This window comes from Cyrtonyx montezumae, unplaced genomic scaffold (assembly GCF_038088225.1).
Source record: "Cyrtonyx montezumae isolate F1298 unplaced genomic scaffold, pur_monq_1.0 scaffold_3, whole genome shotgun sequence".
Classification (NCBI taxonomy): Eukaryota; Metazoa; Chordata; class Aves; order Galliformes; family Odontophoridae; genus Cyrtonyx; species Cyrtonyx montezumae.
Window position 1 is genome coordinate 134,935,804 of NW_027072034.1, and position 20,908 is coordinate 134,956,711.

General features: G+C 40.3%; 2 protein-coding genes across 2 annotated transcripts in view; both read right to left on the reverse strand.

Annotated features, from left to right (window-relative positions):
- Nucleotides 1-19,093, reverse strand: part of BMT2 (base methyltransferase of 25S rRNA 2 homolog) — a 31,389-nt gene extending 12,296 nt beyond the window's left edge. Inside the window, exons 1-2 of the mRNA XM_065743454.1 lie at nucleotides 18,925-19,093; nucleotides 7,519-7,660 (exon numbers count right to left, since the gene is read on the reverse strand). Coding sequence (XP_065599526.1) covers nucleotides 7,519-7,660; nucleotides 18,925-19,078 — 296 coding nt within the window. The 5' untranslated portion in view covers nucleotides 19,079-19,093. The remainder of the gene's footprint in view (nucleotides 1-7,518; nucleotides 7,661-18,924) is intronic.
- Nucleotides 1-20,908, reverse strand: part of SMIM30 (small integral membrane protein 30) — a 373,817-nt gene that overhangs the window by 243,613 nt on the left and 109,296 nt on the right. The window lies entirely within an intron of this gene.

Below are 20,908 nucleotides of genomic sequence, written 5' to 3' on the forward strand. Positions count from 1 at the left end.
TTTACAGGAGAACTAGGTAAAGCTCCTCATGTTACTGCACGAGTATGCAGTCTGGACACAAAGTAAGAAAAAACACCAAATCCAACCATCCAAACAAGCAAACAAAGAAACCAAACAGGTAAGATGGCACTCCATAACCACTGCAGGCTTTCATCTCAAGGTTGTTCCCTATCCGTTTAAAACAGACCTCACAAGTGTGACGAGCAGCAGCGATCTGACGGGCAGGTCCTGCTCAGTACCTCATAAAACACAACACACTCAGCAGTTTACCCCACGGTAAGTTGCTGATGTAGCCACACGCTAATGTTTCTTAAAACCCTATCACCGATTACACTCATTTTGAGTGTGCAGTCATATAAGACTACGTTTAACAATGGTCTCAAGCAATGAATATTACTTAATTTTATTTCTCTTTGTAAATAATAAGTAATTTACTTTATAATATTGAGAGCCACCACAATGCAATTTGTGGCAAACACCTCTGACATTTAAGCTTCCACTCTGGTGATATATTAGCTCTACAATTAACAGACTTGTTTATGAAGAATTGTGCAATTCAAATGCTACCTGAGCTTATGCTCAGATAAAAAATGCTAAATGCTACCACAGTAAAAGACAGCACGACCATATATTCAGGAGATAAACCGTTCAGTAACAGTCTTAAGCTAAGAGAAGCTTCCCTGTAAAATACACTAACCAAAACCAGGAGTTTCAATACTATATAAAAAATAACAGAGGAGAAGGGTTTCCAATTCTCAATTGTCAAAGGAACATCATTTTAAATTCTAAATACATCAAAGAATCAGCAGTTAGTTCTTCTTCCCAAGAAATAATCAGCAACTAAATTAATGCTGGTCACCTTTGCTTTACTTGTCAAGATGAATCTGATAGCTTTTATGAACGATCGAGAACTTCAAGTAGACACTTCTGCAGGTCAAGTACTGACACAGTCCTTCTCTTTACTTCTGCTTTTTAAAGAGGAAAGAGCAAGCCTCTTACACATTCCTCACTGTATTTATTAACCAGAATCTAACACTGAAGATCAGGCTCAATGGGGATATAGCAAAACTACACTAGGAGGATGGTTGGACTAGATGATCTTATAGGTCCTTTCCAACCTTATGAACTTATGAACTTACACAGTTCCCTTCAGAGCTGAAGGAAATTCTAGTTCTCTAAAGTCAACTGAAAGAACTGCTGGCCCGAAAAAAGTAAAAAAAAAAAAGAAACAAACTCAACAGGTTTAACCTCCCCCACTCTATTCTGAAGTAAATCAAGGAAATGAAGTTCTCAAACTTCCCTTGGAGGCAATAATCATGAAGAAAGACTGGAAAGCATTTAGCTATTATCCACAGTGTCCAGATTTAGGTTAAGGAAGTTATATATTCAGCAAGTATTACAGTACCAAGTATAAGCTACTGAAGTTCAGTGTGAGAAGCTTTTAATTTTTGTCATTCATTTTTAATACTTGGTTTTAGCTCTTTGGAAAACACAACTAGGTCTGGAATTGGATGTTTCTCCTGTGCTGTATCTATCCTCCCACCACAAACCAGCTTATGGAGACAACACCCTTCGTTACCAGATGATTCTAAGAACTTGGAAACAGTCAGCAGTCATCATATAATCAATGCTTTAATTAGCTCGAACATTCAACAAACAGATACAGTTTTGTCAGAACAAAGTATTATTTAGAAGGAAATATAAAGGTTACCATACAAACACGCACAATGAACATTAGATCCTTTTTCTACTTTAAATAGTTTCCCTCCTTCTCCTCAACCCACCTCCTTTCTAATCCCATTGAAAGTGAATTTCTCAATTAACTGCATTCACCAAGAAAGCTCCAAAGTAGCACTGTGGAACTTCAATCATTCATTTACTCTGTCCTCCAATCCCAAACTGACCTTGTACAGTTATCCTTAAAGATCTTGTAAAAGGATCTCCTAGATTTCACTCCATTTCACCATACAGCTCCAGCTTCTAGGAAAACACACAGCTTTTGTGGAAAATAAATGTAAGAACCCTGAACTTTCCTATTTTTTTTTTGTGGAGTTGTTTTTTGTCATTGTTTTTTAAAAATGCAGAGACCGAAGTGAGATCTTAACTGAGAGAAAAGCTAAACAAAGGATTTTAGATATTTTGTGGACAACCTCATTAACGTACTCCAAGATGTGTGTTTTTTTGGAAGAGTATCCTGTGATTGCTTAATATTCAGCTTGTGGTTCGTTACAGAATCAAATGCTTTTCTAGAGGACTGACAAATAACCAATTACCTCCAAGCCTGTGTCTGTACAGCTGATAGTATTCAGTACAGTTAATATCATTGTTAATTTCAGTCCAGCCTTCAGAGTGTAAATTCTTCCCTGCTCGGTCTCATTTGCAAATTTAATAAACAGACTGTATTCCAGTAGACTGCAGAGAGAAATACTGATCAGTAATAGATGCAGGGACAGACATACACAGTCCTTTCTCAGTAAAGCAAATATTTAAGATAAGCTTCTAACATCCATTGTCTGCAATTCTTTTTTCCCCTGAACAGTCCTGCATTCCCCTAACAGTAAACTGATCCAGATCACACTTCTTCAGTGTACTGAAAACTCTCTGGAGACTTTTTTTGCAAGTCTAGATAATGTTTTGTCACAATAGCTATTTCAAGCTCGTTAGAATTGCAGATTCTGTTTTTTCATTATTAAAAAAAAAAAGAAAGAACCGCCAAGTCAACACAAGTTGTAACACTGATGCAAAAGCAACAGAAAGAAGCAAATCTGCTGGTCTAGCTTATTTTGTTCTAACTAGAACCAGAACAGGCTGGCATTCATTGTCCATACAAAGGTTCACCAGGCTACCTATGCCAGCAAAAACTGCAAGTTAGAACTAGGGTAAACCATCTTATCCATCCCACTTTGCTTTATGCTCTGCATTGAAATATAAATTAAATGAAACAGGTGTTCATTTCCAAACATCATTTGCTACTCTGCATTCAATTTTCTGAAGATATAAACAAAAGAAAGGAAAAGACAGCGTGGTCCAGGCTTTCTACAACAGCACCTGAGGTTTACCTAAATTACATCTGGAAGGGAACAAAGCTTTAAGTTCCTTCCTCCCATGTTAAAAATTGTATCCTACTGGCTTGAAACAAAATAAAATAACTCCTGTGCAATGTAGCATACGGTCAACAGTACATTTTGCCACTTAAGAGCTTTATCTTCCACATTTTCTAGAATCTGTATTTGTGTCATTTAAATAAAAGAATTATTAAAAGAGAAGGGTTTTGTCATCTGGTTTAAGAATTAACATCACAAGACACATTTTCCCAGTATGTTGAACTGAATAGCAAGATATATCTTTTCACAAGGAGAACCCTAAATCTTGACCCTGAAAAAATGTACACAAATATTCTCAGATTTACTTTATTGGGTACTTGGTTATACAATACAAGAAAAAATAATGAAAGATAAAAAAAATAAAATTCCCTAGCTATTGTCATGAATTTTGAAAGATCTTCCTTAAAAGGAAGACAAGAGACTGAGCTTGTCTCAGTCTTGCTCAACAGAAATACACAAGAGGTTCCCAAATATTTTCAGCATTCCACTCTCAAATGAAATTTCATCTAACACATCAGCTACCCTCCTGCTGCCATGGTGACACTCAGTTAAAGCATCCAACAAAAGCTTTCAATGAAGACTCATGCAAGTGAAGTTCCTTGCATGCAATTAAGCAACTAGACACAAGGAGGAGTAAGGACTATGGGACCTGCCATCTGTGTGGCACACCTCCTGGATGTCAGCCAGGAGCAAAAAATAAAAAAATGCAGAGCACAAACTCGATCTGCTGTGTTTTAATATTTATCTGATCAAGCCTCAGTTTCTAAAGAAGGAAGAAGTAACCTCTTCTTACTAATGTAGAAACACCTGGCCCCTGGATGTTACATACAGAAGATCTCTGCTTGAACTGAAGCTTTACACTGAGAGCATTTTAGTATCTCCAATCGGGTGGATTATATTCTTAACGTGACCACGCTTCCAGGCCCAAACTGGATATTTATTAGTTACTCTATAGATCTTGTAGGAAATACCATAAAAACTCCTCTTAACTGCTCTGCAAATGACACCAAGATGGACAGAGGAAGAAGATGCTGCAAGAAATCTCAGTATTAGAACTTGGTATAATTTAAGAGAGCATAATTTAGTAAAAGAGAAATGCAAAGGTCAAAGCTTCCACAGAAGTAATGAAAAGCACAGACACCCAGCAACTGAAAAAACTTGTAAAACAAACAAACAAAACAAAAAACAAAACAAAACAAAAAACACACTGGCAGCTGTGGATCACAAGTGACCATAAATCAACGGCACATCAATACAAAAAACAAAACAATAAACAAAAAACCCACCCAACAAGGTCAGCTGCATAACAAGAGTTTACTACAATCTCAAATAGTTATTTCTTCATTCTATTCAACTCCGACAAGGCCAGTGGAACAGCCCATGGGTGAGCTCTTTCAAACTCATTCACCTCTTCGGCAACTGGGACAAGGATACACAAAACACGTCCAGGAAAGGACTTGCAAGAAACACTTAACTATGTTTACTTCAGCTAAAGAATCAACTGGGAGCTGTCTTGAGCAGAGTGACCACAAAATGGTAAAGTTCTCAGTCCTTGCGGAAGTCAGGAAAAGGGTCAGCAGAACAGCTACCATGGACTTCCACCCGGCAGACTTTGCACTGTTCAGGACACTGGCAGGGAGAGTCCCTTGGGAGTCAGTTCTGAAGGGCAAAGGGGTCAAGAGAGGCTGGATGCTCCTCAAGAAAGAAATCTTAAAGGCACAGAAGCAGGCCATCCCCATGTGCCATAAGATCAGTGTGGCTGAACAGGGAACATCTGCTGAGACTCCAAGAGAAAAGGAGAGTTTACCTCCTGTGGAAGAAATGATGAGCAACTTGGGGAGAGTGCAATGAATTTCTCCCTTCATATGCTGTCAAAATCAAAAAGGCTAAAGCCCAACATGAGCTCAACCTGGCCACTGTAGTAAAGGACAACAAAAAGTGTTTTTATAAATACATTAACAATAGCAGGAAAGCCAAGGAGAATCTTCATCCTTTACTGAATGCAGCATGGAACATGACCACTGAGGATAAGAAAAGGCCTGAGGCTCTCAATGCCTCCTTGAGTTCTTTAGAGACATGCAGCTTTGCCTGGATCATCAGAAGTCCATGAGAACAGAAGGGATCCATGGGATGGTACTGGGGCCCACTCTCTTTAATATTGCTATTGATTATTTAGAGGAGGGAACTGAGTGCACCACCATTAAGTTCAAAGACTTAATGAGTCTAACCAAGCTAGGCTGAAGTGTCTATCTGCCCTAATGCAGGAAGAGCCTACAGAGGGACCTGGAGAGGCTAGATCAGTGAGCTGAGGACAACGGGATGAAGTTCAGCAAGACCAAGAGTAAGGTCCTGCATTTTGGTCACAACAACTGTATGCAACACTACAGGCTGGGGGCAGAGTGGCTGGAAAGCTGTGTGGAGGAAAAGGATTTGGGGGTACTGGTCGACACTCAGCTGAACATGAGCCAACAGCACGCTCAAGTAGCCAAGAAGGCCAATGGCATCCTGGCCTGTATCAGAAAAAGTGTTGCCAGCAGGACTGGGGAGGTGATTCTCCCGCTGTTCTCAGCTCTGGTGAGACCACAGCTTGAATACTGTGTTCAGTTTTGGGCCCTTACTACATAGTAAAGGCATCAAGGCTTTGCAGTATGTCTAGAGAAGGGCAATGAAGCTTGTGAAGGGTCTGGAATAGGGAGCAGTTGAGGGAACTGGGATTGCTTGATCTGAAGAAGAGAAGACTCAGGGGAGACCTTATTACTCTCTACAACTGCCTGAAGGGAAGTTGTAGCAAGGCTGGAGTCAGCCTCTTCTGCATAAGTAGCAACAGGACTAGAGGGAACGTCCTCAAGCTGCACTAGGGGAAGGTCAGATTGAATATTGAGAAGTTTCTTTCTCGGAAAGAGTTGTTAGGCACTGGAATAGCTTACCCAAGGAGGTAGTGGAGTCACCATCCCTGGAGGTTAAGGAAAGGGTAGATGTTGTTCTTAGTACTATGATTTAGTGGGCATTAGTAGCTTAGTGGGTAGGGATAGTGATAGGAAGATGGTTGGACTAGATGATCTTGTAGGTCCTTTCCAACCTAATGTATCTATGAAAATATGAATCTATTACTGGTGGTAAGTGGACGTTTAGACTAGATGATCTTGGAGGTCTTTTCCAATTTTAATTATTCAATCATTCTACGAACTACTGATACAAAAGGAAGGGGTTTCAAATATTAAATAAGAGTCAGCCATAGAGAAAAAAAGCTTGTTACTGACTTGCTTCACCTCCAGCAAGCACAGAACACCTCAAGTTACCACCAGCTTGATATACTCACTATTAACACAGCCCATGCCCCCTTTTTGTTTTTCCCCACAACTGCTAGTTTTATGGGATCAAAAGATCTATGCAATAAAATTAAATGTAGCGATGTCATCCTTACTTTCCTTCTCTTTCTTTTGCTCATTACTTTGTAACTCCCATGTAGGATGACTATTCCAAGACTAGAAGAGAATGGTAGTCTGTTAAGATTAATCTATTCAAGTTTTAATCTGCAGTGATTTTTAAAGATTTCAGGGAAGCTGGAAACCTCCACTGCTGTAGCATTTTGAAAACAGAGTAACAGATACCTACAACAACTTACTAGTTGATATACTTCCTCAAGGATGGATTGATTAAAATAATTTTATTATCATGATGAGAAATTTGAAGTTTTTCCAAACATCTAGATATGTTAAGACCTCACTCTCAGACCTGTATCACTTGCCTCTGCCTAAACACATTCCTAAAGACAAGACTATACATAAATTCATTTACAGGTAAGATTTCAACAATATTTTGTTTTACTCTGCTGCACAGGTTTCACAGTATGCCTCAGATGCCAACCTTATGTAGGAATCCCGAGTGACTAACACTTATCCTATTTTAGACTTTAGTTTCCTCAAGGATTGAAATAGTTCAGCTGAACTCAATCCAGGATTTTACTACTAGGGCATGCAAGAAGTTTAAAATCCATGCACTTGCATGTACAAGCCAAACCCAAACCCTGCAAATTATTCAGCTACACTCACTGTATTAGTTCAGTTTAGACTCAGACAAATGCATGTAACATTCTTTCTTAAATTTATGATTTATAATTTATATTTAACGAAGTTGCAGCTTCAGCACTTGAAGAAAAGGAAGTTGTTTGCTGAAGCTGCTTTAAAAAAGAAATATCTCATTTTAGAAGAAACTACTTCATTATGGATTTACAGCTTATAAGTTGGAACATTAAATAAGGTACTCATTTTAAAAATCAATATATCATTAACAAATTACGTATTGTAATACATTATGGAACAAATGTTAAAAAATAGCAAATAAAAAATTATGTATTATAAAGAATTACAAACAGAAACATGCAACCACATCTTTCAAAAACATGAGGACTTACCTGCAGCACCATTCAATTCTGCCTTCCCCTTCACAAGTTTTTGCCCAGTGATTATCTGCAAGGTTTTTCATTGCCACAGCATATTCACAGAGAGTTTCCTCATCCTCACAGTGTTCACGCCAGATTTTATCAAAGTCTCCCACTGAGCAAAACAACAATAAAAAAACATTGCACATTAGACACATCGTGTCTCATTATCTCCATGGCAAAGTCCCCATCTTCCAATTAAAGAAGTTACATAATGCTGTAAGAGATTACTTTACTTTACCTGTATTTAACAAAACGAGATCCCCTTTCCCTATTCAAACACAATACTTCATCAAGGCTTTGGAGAAGGGACTACCAGGTACTTGAGAAGCTAGCAATATTCTTAGTACATGGACTTTGTTCAATTTGTTTAGTGAATTAAAGTTACCAGAAGTTCTGGGTTCAGGTTTCCACGCATGGGTATTAAATGTGACAAACATTTTTAGAAAGAAAAGACTGAGAGGCCTCCTAGTCGTATCCATGTTTGCCACAAGTACTCTGGATTACATTACATGTAAAAATGCTTAAATGAAATTTAATCAAAACTACAGATTTATTTGGATATGCTGGAAAAGGAATTCAAGCCTTCACTGATATCTGCCTACGTAGTCAGTATCGATAAATTAACTTCTAAGTGTCAGTACTGAAGAATCAAACCAATTAATGTGGAGAAAAAAAAATCAGACAAATCTGTCTGCCAATTTCCACTAACAGCTTTATTTTCATGTCCTTCATCTTGCTAAAAAAGTTTTCCAGGTTAAATTCTGTCACTTTCAAGTAATTAAACATAATGCTTTTCCCACTTGTGCAGGGAAGTATCCACTACTTTTAGCTTGCTTTACATAACATACTGCCAAACAAAAATAAGTTGAATGCTAGTGGTGCAAGCTACGATTATTATGGTTTCTACTGCACGAAAACCTTTGGTATACTTTACTGAAAGACTCTTCTACCATAAGAAAGAAAGATACATGCTCACTGCTATGATCTTCACTAATTCATTTTCTGTTTCTTAATTGCAAATGTGTGCACACATCCAGTATAGATATACATGTATGTACAGAACAAAAATGATGCATTGATTTTGCCTCCTCACATGGACACAGCTAACAGCAAGTTACTAAAAGCAAAGTTACACTTTGAGGTTTGACTCTGACAACAAATATTGAACAGCATGGTTTCAGACCTAGTTTTGTGGCCCCTTAATACGACAAAGAAATACTGACAAAGTCCATCACACATAGCTGACTATAACATCTGCTGAAGCCTGAAAGTAGCTTATGGTATAACTTGTCCTTCTCCTGACAGTAAGGTATTTCTAACTCATTTACGAGAATCCCTTTGATGCGTTTCATTTTAATGAGCAGTAACAGATTTCTTTCCATGGCAACTTTTTCTTTCTACATGTGTGCAGAACAGTAATAATGGCTGCTCACCCTATCTGTCCTCCAGTTACAGCAAGACTGGGTATGAGAGAAGAAGAGTTAGAAGACTTTACCCAGCCATCACTTACAGCCTCTGTAAGTTTGGTTTAGGGATGTCACAACTATTTGCTCTTCAAAAATAATCATCTGCGATCATCAAAATGAGTCATGTTTCAGTGAGGTGTTTACACTGCCTTGCATGAGACAGCAATCAGGATGGAAGGCCAGGGAGTGGACGTGATACTATTTTAGTTTTAAAACAACAGGGAAGCTAAGCAAGAAATCACGTATTCTGCTTGCTATGAGACAACCACAAGAAAAAGCTGTTAGACTGGACAACTAAGAACAGTATAATTGAGTAGTATCCCTCAGTACTTCCCCAATTATTTACATTCAGGGAGACAGGCTTTACACTGGAAGGCATGAGCACGGTCCCCAGCTGCCCACCAGCACAGGACATGCCCGAGGGACACACACTGCAGGCACAGCCCCATTGGGGTTTCCCCTAGAATTTAGGACTCACGTTGCCAGAGCTGTCCAGAGAGTCTTATGTGGAAGCAATCACACAGGACACACCAAATTCTACTGATGAAAGAGAGCAAGAAATGGTACAGACAGCATCCCACCAGCAAAGGGGGCAAAACAAACACAAGCTTTGCCTCCATTTCTCTCATCAGACATGCCGAACCTACACAGCCAGCATCAAGACAGAAAGCGCTAGCTTTCAAGTGTATTCTCAATAGCTATTTAACTGTGATGCAATTTAGATAGTTTCGTAGTTCTTCTGCCACACACTCTGAATCTTACTGCATGACCTTGCTAACTGCAGAACACTTGACAAGACGTGCACTTGCTGGAATTTTGTTTGAAGAACACACAGACTGAATAGAAAAGAAAGACGTAAACAAGTAAACACTCAGAGGGCAAACATCACCAATAAAAAAAATCCAGTTTAGCACTATCCTTCTTTCAGTCATTTCACTTCATTTGTTCTATTCCTAGACAACAGTTTCATTTCCCAGTATCACTTTTCCTTAAGAATTCAGAAATAAAACGGATGGAGAAGTGCAAAGATGAAATACTTTTAGCCAGCCCATCCTTTCTTACAGCACAGCAGCAGTGCCTCCTGACACCAACTCCTTTTATCTCCTTCTGAGTAAAGTGTGGATGTTCACCTTTCCAAGGGCTGAATGAAGGGCAAAATAGTCCACAGATGCAGAATCTGAAATTTAGATACAAAGCAGCAGACCTGGAGCTATTTGCACCCCAGGCTAGGAACTGTGAGTTATAACAAAATTGCCTATGGCAGTAACAGCTTTTCAGCACTGAGCTGAAAAGAAAAAAGAAATGATGCAGATTGTTAGAAGAGACACACAGAAAAAAAAATTATAATAATAATTCCATCACACATCCTACATAAAGCCAATTCCACATGCACTTCTGGTTTGCTATCTTCTGTCCAAATAGATCTAGAAGTACATACAACAGCAACAGCACAGTTTCTGTTTGAGAACACCTCAACAGACACAGGAAAAAGGTGGAGGAAAGCACAAGAGGACAGATTTCCACATGGTCAAGAGTGACATGGGAAAGTTAAATATAAAACAATGCTTTGTTGTTCTAAGACTAGGATGCTTTCAGAAAAAGCATAAAAGGGCAGCTTCAAAGCAAAAAAATTATGCATAAAATGCATAGTTAAGCTTGAAGTTCACATAGCTTGGAAAACTAAGGGAAGAAAATTCATGAAAAACTTCAAAGATGCCACTTCTAATTCTGGAGTTCCTAGACCACAAAAATCACTGAAAGAATGCTAAGGAATTGTTGTATGGTAATACCTCTGCAGCATTTCTCATGCACTCTTGTCCAAGCACCTGCTGCTGACCCTCTGGGTTTGGTAGATGACCACTTGTCTGCCCTTTTCTCAAACAACTGCAGATAAAAGGTTTTCTTAAGAGACTGATGTAATTGTGCAGCAAGTTTCAAAGAAGCATTTGAGGTCCAATTTCCCCTAAGAAAGTACCACGGCAGGGAGTTATTTTAGCATGTTTTCCACATTCCCCTCCGATGGAAGTTTAAAGAAAGCACAGGCAAGGGCATTAGACAAACGCACAGGAACACAGATTTCAGAATCATGCTCCAGTACTGTCTATGCTGAAAATGCTCATGATGATTCCTATCTGTTGACATACTCTCAAGGGAGTGTCTACAACAGGTCTTGCAACTTAAACTGGTACCCAGAAAGCAGCAGAGCTGTGTATTCCATTTTTCAAACAACATGTTATAATCCATGTACAAATACCACATTAGCTCTAGTGCAGTTAAACATTTATTCGTGTAACCAAAAAGACAGTAAAATGTGCAGAGGGGCTCCACAGCAAAACCAGTGCTTACTAAAACAATAAAATTTTCTATTAGGCAATCACTAAGGCTGTAAAATAAAGTTTGTGGTAGCTAATCTAAAGGATTAAAAAAAAATCACATACTTGATCACATCTTAAAGTTCATATTTGGTGTTGTGTTCAACTTTCCATGTCAAATTCTCATGACTATACCACCATATAAAGTTTAAGACTTCCTGACAGCCTTACCATGCACTTGAAGATTATCTTTTATACAATTTAAAACCTGTATTGAGCATTGACTCTGAATTCAGAGACCTTTACACATCCCACAACTCCACAGAGGAACAAGTTATGCTGAAATCCAGCTTGAAAAACATCTTATCAATAAGACTGGCACACAACAGAACTTTCACACATGTATCAACTCATTACAGTCATGTTATTTTTAAATTATTTAAATTATTTAAAAGCTTGCTCTTCCCTCTATCCAAAATTGCTGAGAAAATACACTGCCTACTCTTCATCTTAAAGATTAACTACTTCAAAACAAAACAAAACAAAACAAACAAAAAAAAAAAAAAACAACCAAAGCCCACCTCTTTCTAGCACATTTGTCAGTGAAGAAATAATTGACCAACTCACAGGTTCTCCAAAGCACGTCCTTTTCTAAAACAAAACCAAAAATCCAGTAATATTTACTTAGAATACACAAATCCCTCAAAATAACTTCCACTCACATTAACAGTGCACGCAGAATAGTCAACCACCAAACTCAACCACAGAGCAATCACCTGTCACTGAAACCTGTCTCAAAGAACAAGTTAGTCATGTACAAGTTATTTTTAAATGACCCTAATTACAATATAGTTTTAAATCTGGGGAACAGCAACAGACAGGTAACGTTAGCTGTTAAGTTCTGGCAACTGAAGACACTTTTAATACAGAAAAATAATACAAACTCAGTAGGAACACCCCTCATTTCACACTGAATTATAAGAATTGAAAGGTCTTCAGTACAGTGTGGGATGACCAAACCTGCCATTCTTGACGGACCAATCCCACACTAACTCCTCTCTCCAAACAGCCTGCTTCTTAAAACAAAATCCACCTTTCTTCCATCCTAGATTCATAGCTTGGTTTTGTTAAACTTTAAAAGATTATGATTTATAGTGTAAAATACACCTATTAATATACCTCATCTGAGAAATAGAAAAATCATTAAGTTGTTGTTCTTCAACTAAGACTTCTGACAGAATATATTAAATGAAATGTATTTCAAACACTGGTTTTATATTAAAAACAGAGCTCAGCTTCGCTAAAAAATGGTATTTTTCATTTGAGTATGGGATCCAAAGAACTGATCTGATTCATTTTTCTTCAGCAATAAAATAGTGCACTTAACTCCATGTGATTTAGCTATCTGCACCCAGGAGACAACTCTTGTAATTATGATTTTCCTTAATTCACTTGCTGCCACAGTGCAGTCATCTCTATATCTCAAAACAAATGCAAGATACTTTGCCTGGCACCAAACTAGATCTCATATCCCTAAATATGTCTGAAACTTTGCACTTAAGATTCAAGTAGATGCAGTGTGGAATTAGATCTTCATCTCCCTTAGTCCCCAGAAGAAATATTTCATTGGGACTTGAAGAAGACTGCAATTACAACAGCTATTATGTTCTTTTGGTAAGCTACAATTTTCTGAATTTAAAAGTAACTGTAACAAAGAAAAAGAAAAAAGCCAAAATAAGGGTTTGAACTCTTGGCTACCTACATGATAACAAGAATTAGTAATGGCAAAAGATGAAAAGGGGGTGGATTGCATCTATTAGACAGCTCAAAGCCTTCCTCTGCACACCTCTGATTCTATGGAAAGGAAAGAAAAATAGCTTAACACACTGACTAACAGTGAAAGAAACAAAAGTGACATGTTCATATTTGCACAACTGTGTTAATAAAGCTCTGTGAATTGCTCACTGTTGAAAAGGAACCTATGCCCACAATCACAAGTGCCAGTGACAGCGCTGACTAACTTCAGATGATAGGTTGCTAGCCACAGCAATACCTAGCAAGATCTTGGAGATTTTTTTCTGCTGTTGTTGATGGCAATGCACTGTGGAATGAAAAAATCCATCTCATCTTCAGCCTCCTAAGACTGCTTCTCACTTATTTGCTGGAAACAGTGAACAAGCTTCTACAACATGTCTATCAGTACATGGGGAAGGAAACCCCATGCTGTTCGCTGGGCTGAAGTGAGAATCAAATTCCTATCAATACTTCACATGACAATATTTCTTTATTAACAGCGACTCGACAGTTGAAATTTACTTGCACTAATAGAGATCTGGACGCTGTGGCAGTGATTAATTACACAAGGAATATTAGCTAACACTCTGCTATTTAAAACGCTCAGTATGTACAAGCTAAACCAGAAACCTACTAACATCTGTCTTACTAAAACAACACATGAGCGATGTTTGGTATTTCTGCTCTGCTGCTGACCAGTTTTACACGTCTGGATACAGACTGCGAACTTCAACTTGGACAAAGTACAAGCAAACAAAGCCAATTTTTGTCTTCTCTGACTTGTGTTTACTTTACATTTCTTAGAATTTAGCTGAAATATCTCACAATAAAATTGTACCTTACAATGCAAAAAATCCTGCATACACATATATAATTACATATATACACAAACATATTAAAAAAATATTGATCATCTACATAGATACTTGACGAGCTCAGATATGGAAAAATGCAATTTGAATTGAAAAATGTAATAGTTGTATCTTCACACTAACCAGACTTCCAGGATATGTCCCACTTCGAACTTAGAGCATCTATTAAGGGTCAGCTTACATCACCCTGAAGAACTGTGTCTCCAATCTGCCATAAATCATTTTAAGGACAGACAGTTGTCAGACAGATGTGGGGAGCCCACGAGCAATGGTTAAAGCAATTACTGCCCCCAGGTGTTTCCTGACAGAGTAGGTTCAACATCATCCCTCTCCCTTCCCCAAACCTGACTGAGGGACAAACTGCGTGCTGCACTTAGCACCAAAGAGATAAATACATTCACATGAACCTGATGTTAGACAATTTGTGTAACACAGAAGTAAAAATCATCCTGTTTATGAGAATATTATGAGATTTCTAATACAATTTTCACTCAGATTGTGGTGTACAAGCTGGAATTACAATTGTATCCTCATGCCTACACCATAAAATGCATCAATTTCAATTTCTAATGAAATAGAACTTAAATTTGTTGTTTGAAAGTGTAACAGTAATCCCAAATGTTTCTCTTTTTCCAGGAAATTAATGCAGGTGGGGAAAGATGAACAGAGATCATTCCTTACGTATACATTTCTCCAGTAAACCAGTTCTAAGCTTTCACCAAAAAAGGAGTAACAGCTCTTAACATATCATGTAAAGCTCAGTGACAGCTCTCCTGTCCTGTGATAAATGTGAAAAAGGAAACAATCTAAATTAGTGACATGAGGAAGAACTCGACCTTTCTTGAGGTTTTTTTCATGAAAAACATGGAGAGATCATAAAGCAACTGACTTCTGAACAACACCTCACATGAATGTCTCAACTACTTACCTACTCAGGGTCTTTACTATTATTCAACCCAGTTCTGAAAGTTCTTCCAAGTTTTCCCGAATTGTAAACGTCTTCACGATGTTAAAATGTATTTCTTCAAGAACTTGGTAAATAATACTCAACGGGAACAGTATCACTTTATGATTCAAATACTAAGTACAAGGTTAATACAACACTAGTGAGCACACAGCAAAATATTTCCTAAAACACCTTAACAGATCCCTCTAAGTTTTTCCACTTGTACTAAGCGTAGGGTTTCCAGGGAGAAGCAGGCCACTGCAAAACATCTTTCCAGACTATATATAAAACTCTCTGTAATGAAGGGTCATGCTGTAGAGAAAATATTTACTTGATAAATAAAGGTCTGCATGGTTACAAAAGTAATAACTCAAAGAAAACGCTGTCTCTGTATGAAGAAGGGACTTTTATACCACAGTAAAAACTAACCCTGCTTAGCTATTATAAGCAACTGGAAACAAACAAGCTAATATTACATTGCACACGCTCAACAGATTGTGCTCAGTTCTTGATAAACCACTCAATCTGCTCTACCAAGCCTTTCTGTGAGGCCTGACAGGCATCACCACGCTGCAACCAACACAGCGTGCCCCCAGCACAAAGCTGCAGCTGCCAGAAAGGTGCACACTGGAAAATCCTGCAAGCTTTGGGTCACCTGTGGTACCCGGGCAAAAGAACCACGAGCAACTCTAATCCTCCAAACTGACTGACTGTTCCAAATTTGGGATAAAAAAAAAAAAACCAAAAAATCAGACCCCGATTTCTGTACTGTCCAAGTGTTTATGTCAAGTACTCAGAACTCCAGATCTCCCGTAAGCAAACAGCACCTGAGAGCTGTTGTCTCAGTTTTTGGATTTCACCCTGGTGCATGAAGTAATTAAGACTCAACTAATCCACTTGGATAGAAAACAGAAGCAGAACTCCAGACAAACACGTGTTCTACACTAATGAGACAGATTCCTAAGCAAACACTTTCCACCTCAGTGTGCTTGTTCTCATTTGAGAATGGTTTCTTTCGGCAGACAATGCTTACAGGCTAACCTGAAGAAAGATGTGTATTTTTAGGAACCACTAGGCAGGTTCTGGCCGTGCCTATCACTGCCTTAAAGGAGTCTGACACAACTTTATAATGATTAGCTAATTAAGCTGGCACATTCGCTTAGCGTGGAAAAGAATTGAAGCTGATCCATTTCAAACATGGTAAACACTTGTCACAAACACACTGGCACAGACCATGATGTTACACTGTCACAGTAAGATTCAGGCTCAATAAATGTCAAGGGTTTGTGGTTTTCCATCATGAAAAAACTGCCTAGCCCTCAAGATGACGTGATGCTGACTAAGCCTTTTTTCTACTGATTCCTTAGTATCTGGGGGAAAAAAAAAAGCTGTGATGAATCCCCAGTTAAAAAATACTGCTTCTGCACTTGGGCAAGAATGTGACATCTTCAGAGAAGTGTTAGCTTGCAGTTTTGAAGCATACTGCTCTAAGTTTCGCATTTTCCTAAAAAAGAAAGAGGAACTACTGTGGGAAATAAAACCCAGCACCTGCGCTGGTCGTTAAGAGAGGCAAGTGATACAATGTCCTTACCTTCTGCAACTGGCCATTACAATACTAACGCGAGCAAGGCGAGTGAATTCTCAAAGAAATCAGCTATTAGAATAAGCCCGTATAATTTCTACCAACAAACACCCCTGTGTCTCAAGGATGCACCTATTCCCCTTCACCACTTCTAGCACGGTAAGTTGAGATCACATTACAATATCAAGTGTTTCCCCAGACCTATCCGCCCTATGCAACATAATCACACACCCTTCAGAAAGACATTCAACGTGCTTTTATTTTCCCTCCACCAAATTAGCACTCAAAGTCCACACAACAGCAATTCTAATACTGTTTGCTTACTTAGATGAAATGGAAATCAGTTGTAAATGTAAGAGGCAGCATTAATTAAAATAAAATAAAACAACAACAAAAACCAAAACAAGACTGGAATAATGCAAGTAGCTCTGTTACTGCTCTGCATGGTGGTGGGTGCACTGCACTGTGGAATCAAGAGGCTTTACCTGTGTAATGAACTGTAAGCAGATAATCAAGGATACTTGTTCTGGGTGGGTTCTGTTTGTTCATTTTTTACCTTGGCTTTCTCACACACACACACACTTCCAATTCCAATTTTACCAAGAGATTACAGACCACCCATTTTGTACTTATTTAGAAAACCAGCAGCTTTGATTTTGTACAACGTAATGTACTTGCCAATCAGTGTAGTTCTGTATTATAACACAAGCAAGAGGAGAAGATGCTTCAGGAGTCAAGCACATCCCAGTATCATGATGTGAAAATGACACTGAAGGAATTTCAGAAGGAAAGTCTGCTTTTAGAAGCAGAGAGGAATGTGAAGAGAAAGACTCTGAGCTTCCTTCCAGAAATGAAATTCTTGGATTGAAATAACCTAATAGATGAAGTACTGCTCCCAGGAATCACAGGCAACTTGTATACTACTGAATAAGTACGTAATGCTTGGACACTTCCCTGCTATGTAGATGTGATATGATTAACTATTTGCTTTATACAACTTCTCCATGAAAATATTCACAATGCTGCTCTTTTAGAGTGACTACAAAATTACTGTAAAGTTTTCAGTAACTTAAAATTTATAGGACCTATAGAGTAAATCAAGGTATTATTTTTAACCAGTGATACTGAAACTAAAGATAAAACAACTTTGCAAAACAATGTCCCCTTTGCTGAGAAATATGCTTACACTGACTTCCATACAATTTAGGCTTCCATCTAAAGGAACTCAGTTGATACAGAAATTGAAGTTAATAGTGCCAATGTTTGTCTTTTTTAATCTGCATGCACTCCAAACTAACTGAAATGTGACCTGCTGATACGATAGCCAGACTCCTTTGCCAGGATCTGACTATTCAAACACACTATGTTCCTTCAACCAAATATCAGGCAAACACGAAAGATCCTTCTTTGGCTGTAGCTCACATTAAGGCCAAAACAAATAATGACTCTTGATCAGTGCCTGCACAGGTAGTTATCTGCTTCCATATCACACAGACAGGCTGCTAGCATGGAGATTCATAGGTTCATAGGTTCATTAGGTTGGAAAGGACCTACAAGATCATCTAGTCCAACCATCCTCCTATCACCATCCCTACCCACTGAACTACTCCAAGTCCAGAAAGCAGTCCAACTTTGTTTCTTTAACAGATGTGCCATGGGAACACATGGAGGAGCTTCTGGAGGCACAGCACCAGCTGTCTGCCAGGCCACCGAAGAGCAGTGGGCTCACTAACAGAATGAATGACTTTTTTTGCTAACAGTTGAACAGATCATTACCACCAACCTGAGAAGACTACAGATTCCAGCAGGGAAAAGAAAAAGAAAGAAACCCTTACCTCTGGCACTCACGTTAAAACATTTCTGCGACGTTTTAAGCATTTCAGTCCTACTCCGAAGAACACGGACAGGGGCAATAACACTGACAGCCAGCTAGCTTTTTAAGAACGCAAAGCCATCAGTTTCGCAAAGCTCTTCCCAACTCTCTCGCTCAGCTCCCCGGCCGAAGAAAGGCACGGAGTAACAAAGCCCTGCGCCTTCCCAGCCCACCGCCCATCTCTCGGACTGCCGACTCTCCCCATTCCCGCAGTTCGGACGCGGATCTCCGCGCCGAGCTGCACTCCGCCGCTCACCTGCTCGCAGCCCATCCGCGGCGCAGCCCATCGGGAACCAGACGCGCTACCGCTGCCCGCGCATCCCAAGGACGGCGCCGCGGGAGGAGCGCCCCTCGGGGACGGGTCCGCCGCCCGCCAGCAGTACGAACAGGAAGCGGCCGCGGAGCCGCTCCGAGCCGCCGCCCCCCCCACCCCGTCACGCCCCCTTCGGCGGCGGCCTCGGCCCGGCAGGAGAGGAACAGAGCGACCCGAGCCGGGCGGCGCGGAGGGGGCGGCCCCCACCCCGCGGTTACCTTCGCGGTACTTCTTGCGCAGCCGCCGGTGGACGCTCTTCACTACCCCCGAGAGCTTCTCCTGCTCCAGCTTCCGCTCCTGCTCCGGGGGGGTGGGCGGCGGAGGAGGGGCGGCAGCGGCCCCGCCGGGCCGGGGCCGGGGAGCGGCCTCCATGACGGTACCGCTGCTCCGCCGCGCACAGCCCGGCCGAGGGAGGTGTGAGCCGGACGCCACGGGACAACGCGCATGCGTCCCCTCGCGCCGCGAGGCATGCCGGGAAATGGAGTCCGCGGCGGCTGGGGCCTCAGGCGCTGAGCTGCGCTTCCTCGCACAGCAGGAAACGGGACAGGCCGGACACCCCCCGAGTTCGTAGCAGGGATATCTGCCGTGCGGCTGCTGGCCTGTTCGGCTTCGCTAGCAGCAGCTCATTGTGCTCCCCGACGATGTTCATAAGAAATTAATTGTGGCTACAATTAAATCAGTGACAAATCACACAGACTTGCACATCCCCAAGTCTTCATTCATCCCAATTCGGTGACATGTGCCACCTCGCCTTGTGGGGCGTGTGGCAGTTCTATCATCACTCTGTCTGTCCTGCCAAAAGGATTACTTCATGTCCAGCCAGAGCATGGCATTGTTCTGCTCTGCTGATAAACTTCCTTTTGAAGATGCAATTATCAAGGTGAAATAACTGTAAAGATAAAAACTTTTCTTTGCTGTTGACTGTAAAGTCGTTGCTTTCTAACCTTACTCTGAGCTGTGCAGTGCTCCTTGCAGGCAGGCTGCACACTCTGAGCAGAGGCCTGGCTTTTCCAGGAGTCGTACTCCTGCTTAAAGAACTTTAAGTGGTTAAAGAACTGCAGTCCTCTTTGGTTCTTCCATCACAAGACTTACATGCCACTGTGTATTTTTATGTCAAAATATTGCAGGTTTTTTTTTTGTTGTTTGTTTGTTTTTTTCCCCTCAAAGCACAGGAAAATCATGTATGACAGGCTGGCCATGAGCCAGCAGTGTGTCCTGGTAGCCAAGAAGGCCAATGGAATTCTGGGGTGCATTAAAAAGAGCATGGCCAGCAGGTCAGGGGAGAAGGTCCCCTTCTACTCTGCACTGGTGAAGCCTCACCTGGAGTATTCTGTCCAGTTCTGTGCTCCTCAGTACAAAAAAGACAGGGATCTCCTCAAGAGTCCAGTAGAGGGCTGCAAAGATGATAAAGGGCATGGAACACCTTCCTTATGAGTAAAGGCTGAGAGACTTGAGTCTGTTCAGCCATTAAATGAAGAAAACTCAGAGGGGATCTGATCCACATCTATAAATATCTAAGGAGTGGGAGGCCAAGGGACGAGGTTGGACTCTTCTCAGCAGTGTGTGATGATAGGATGAGGGGAAATGGCCACAAACTGAAGCATAGGAAGTTCTGCACAAATGTGTGTGGGAATATCTTCACAGTGCAGTGACGGAGCACTGGCACAGCTGCACAGAGAGGTGGTGGAGTCTCCTTCTCTGGAGACATTCAAGACCCACCTGGACGCCTACCTGTGCAACCTGGGCTAGGGAGCTGCCTTTGGCAGGGGGTTGGACTCAATGATCTCTAGTCGTCCCTTCCAACCCCTTCAGTTCTGTGATTCTGTATGGGGAATTTAAACTTGCCATTGATAATAGCAGAAAGAAGGGATAGACAACTGTGGTAATTTAGTTATTTTTAGCTAGACTTTTCTTAAAACTTTCAAACTGCTAAAAAACAAAATAGCACATATTAATTAAAAAAAATACTAGTGCATGTGGTGTATACTAATTTCAGTTTCACTTGGAAGACATCTGGAAATCAGTGTCTTCTACAGGTGATTGCATTTCATATTCTGAAGATAAATCTGCATTAGAAAGAAAGCTCAGTGCTGTGACTCTGTATTAGCTTCCTGTAAGGCTTCTAGTTTTATATGCAGGTCCACATAAAAACAACAAGTCAGTGTAAAAAGAGGAGACTGAACTGATAGCTGCTTGGAGCTT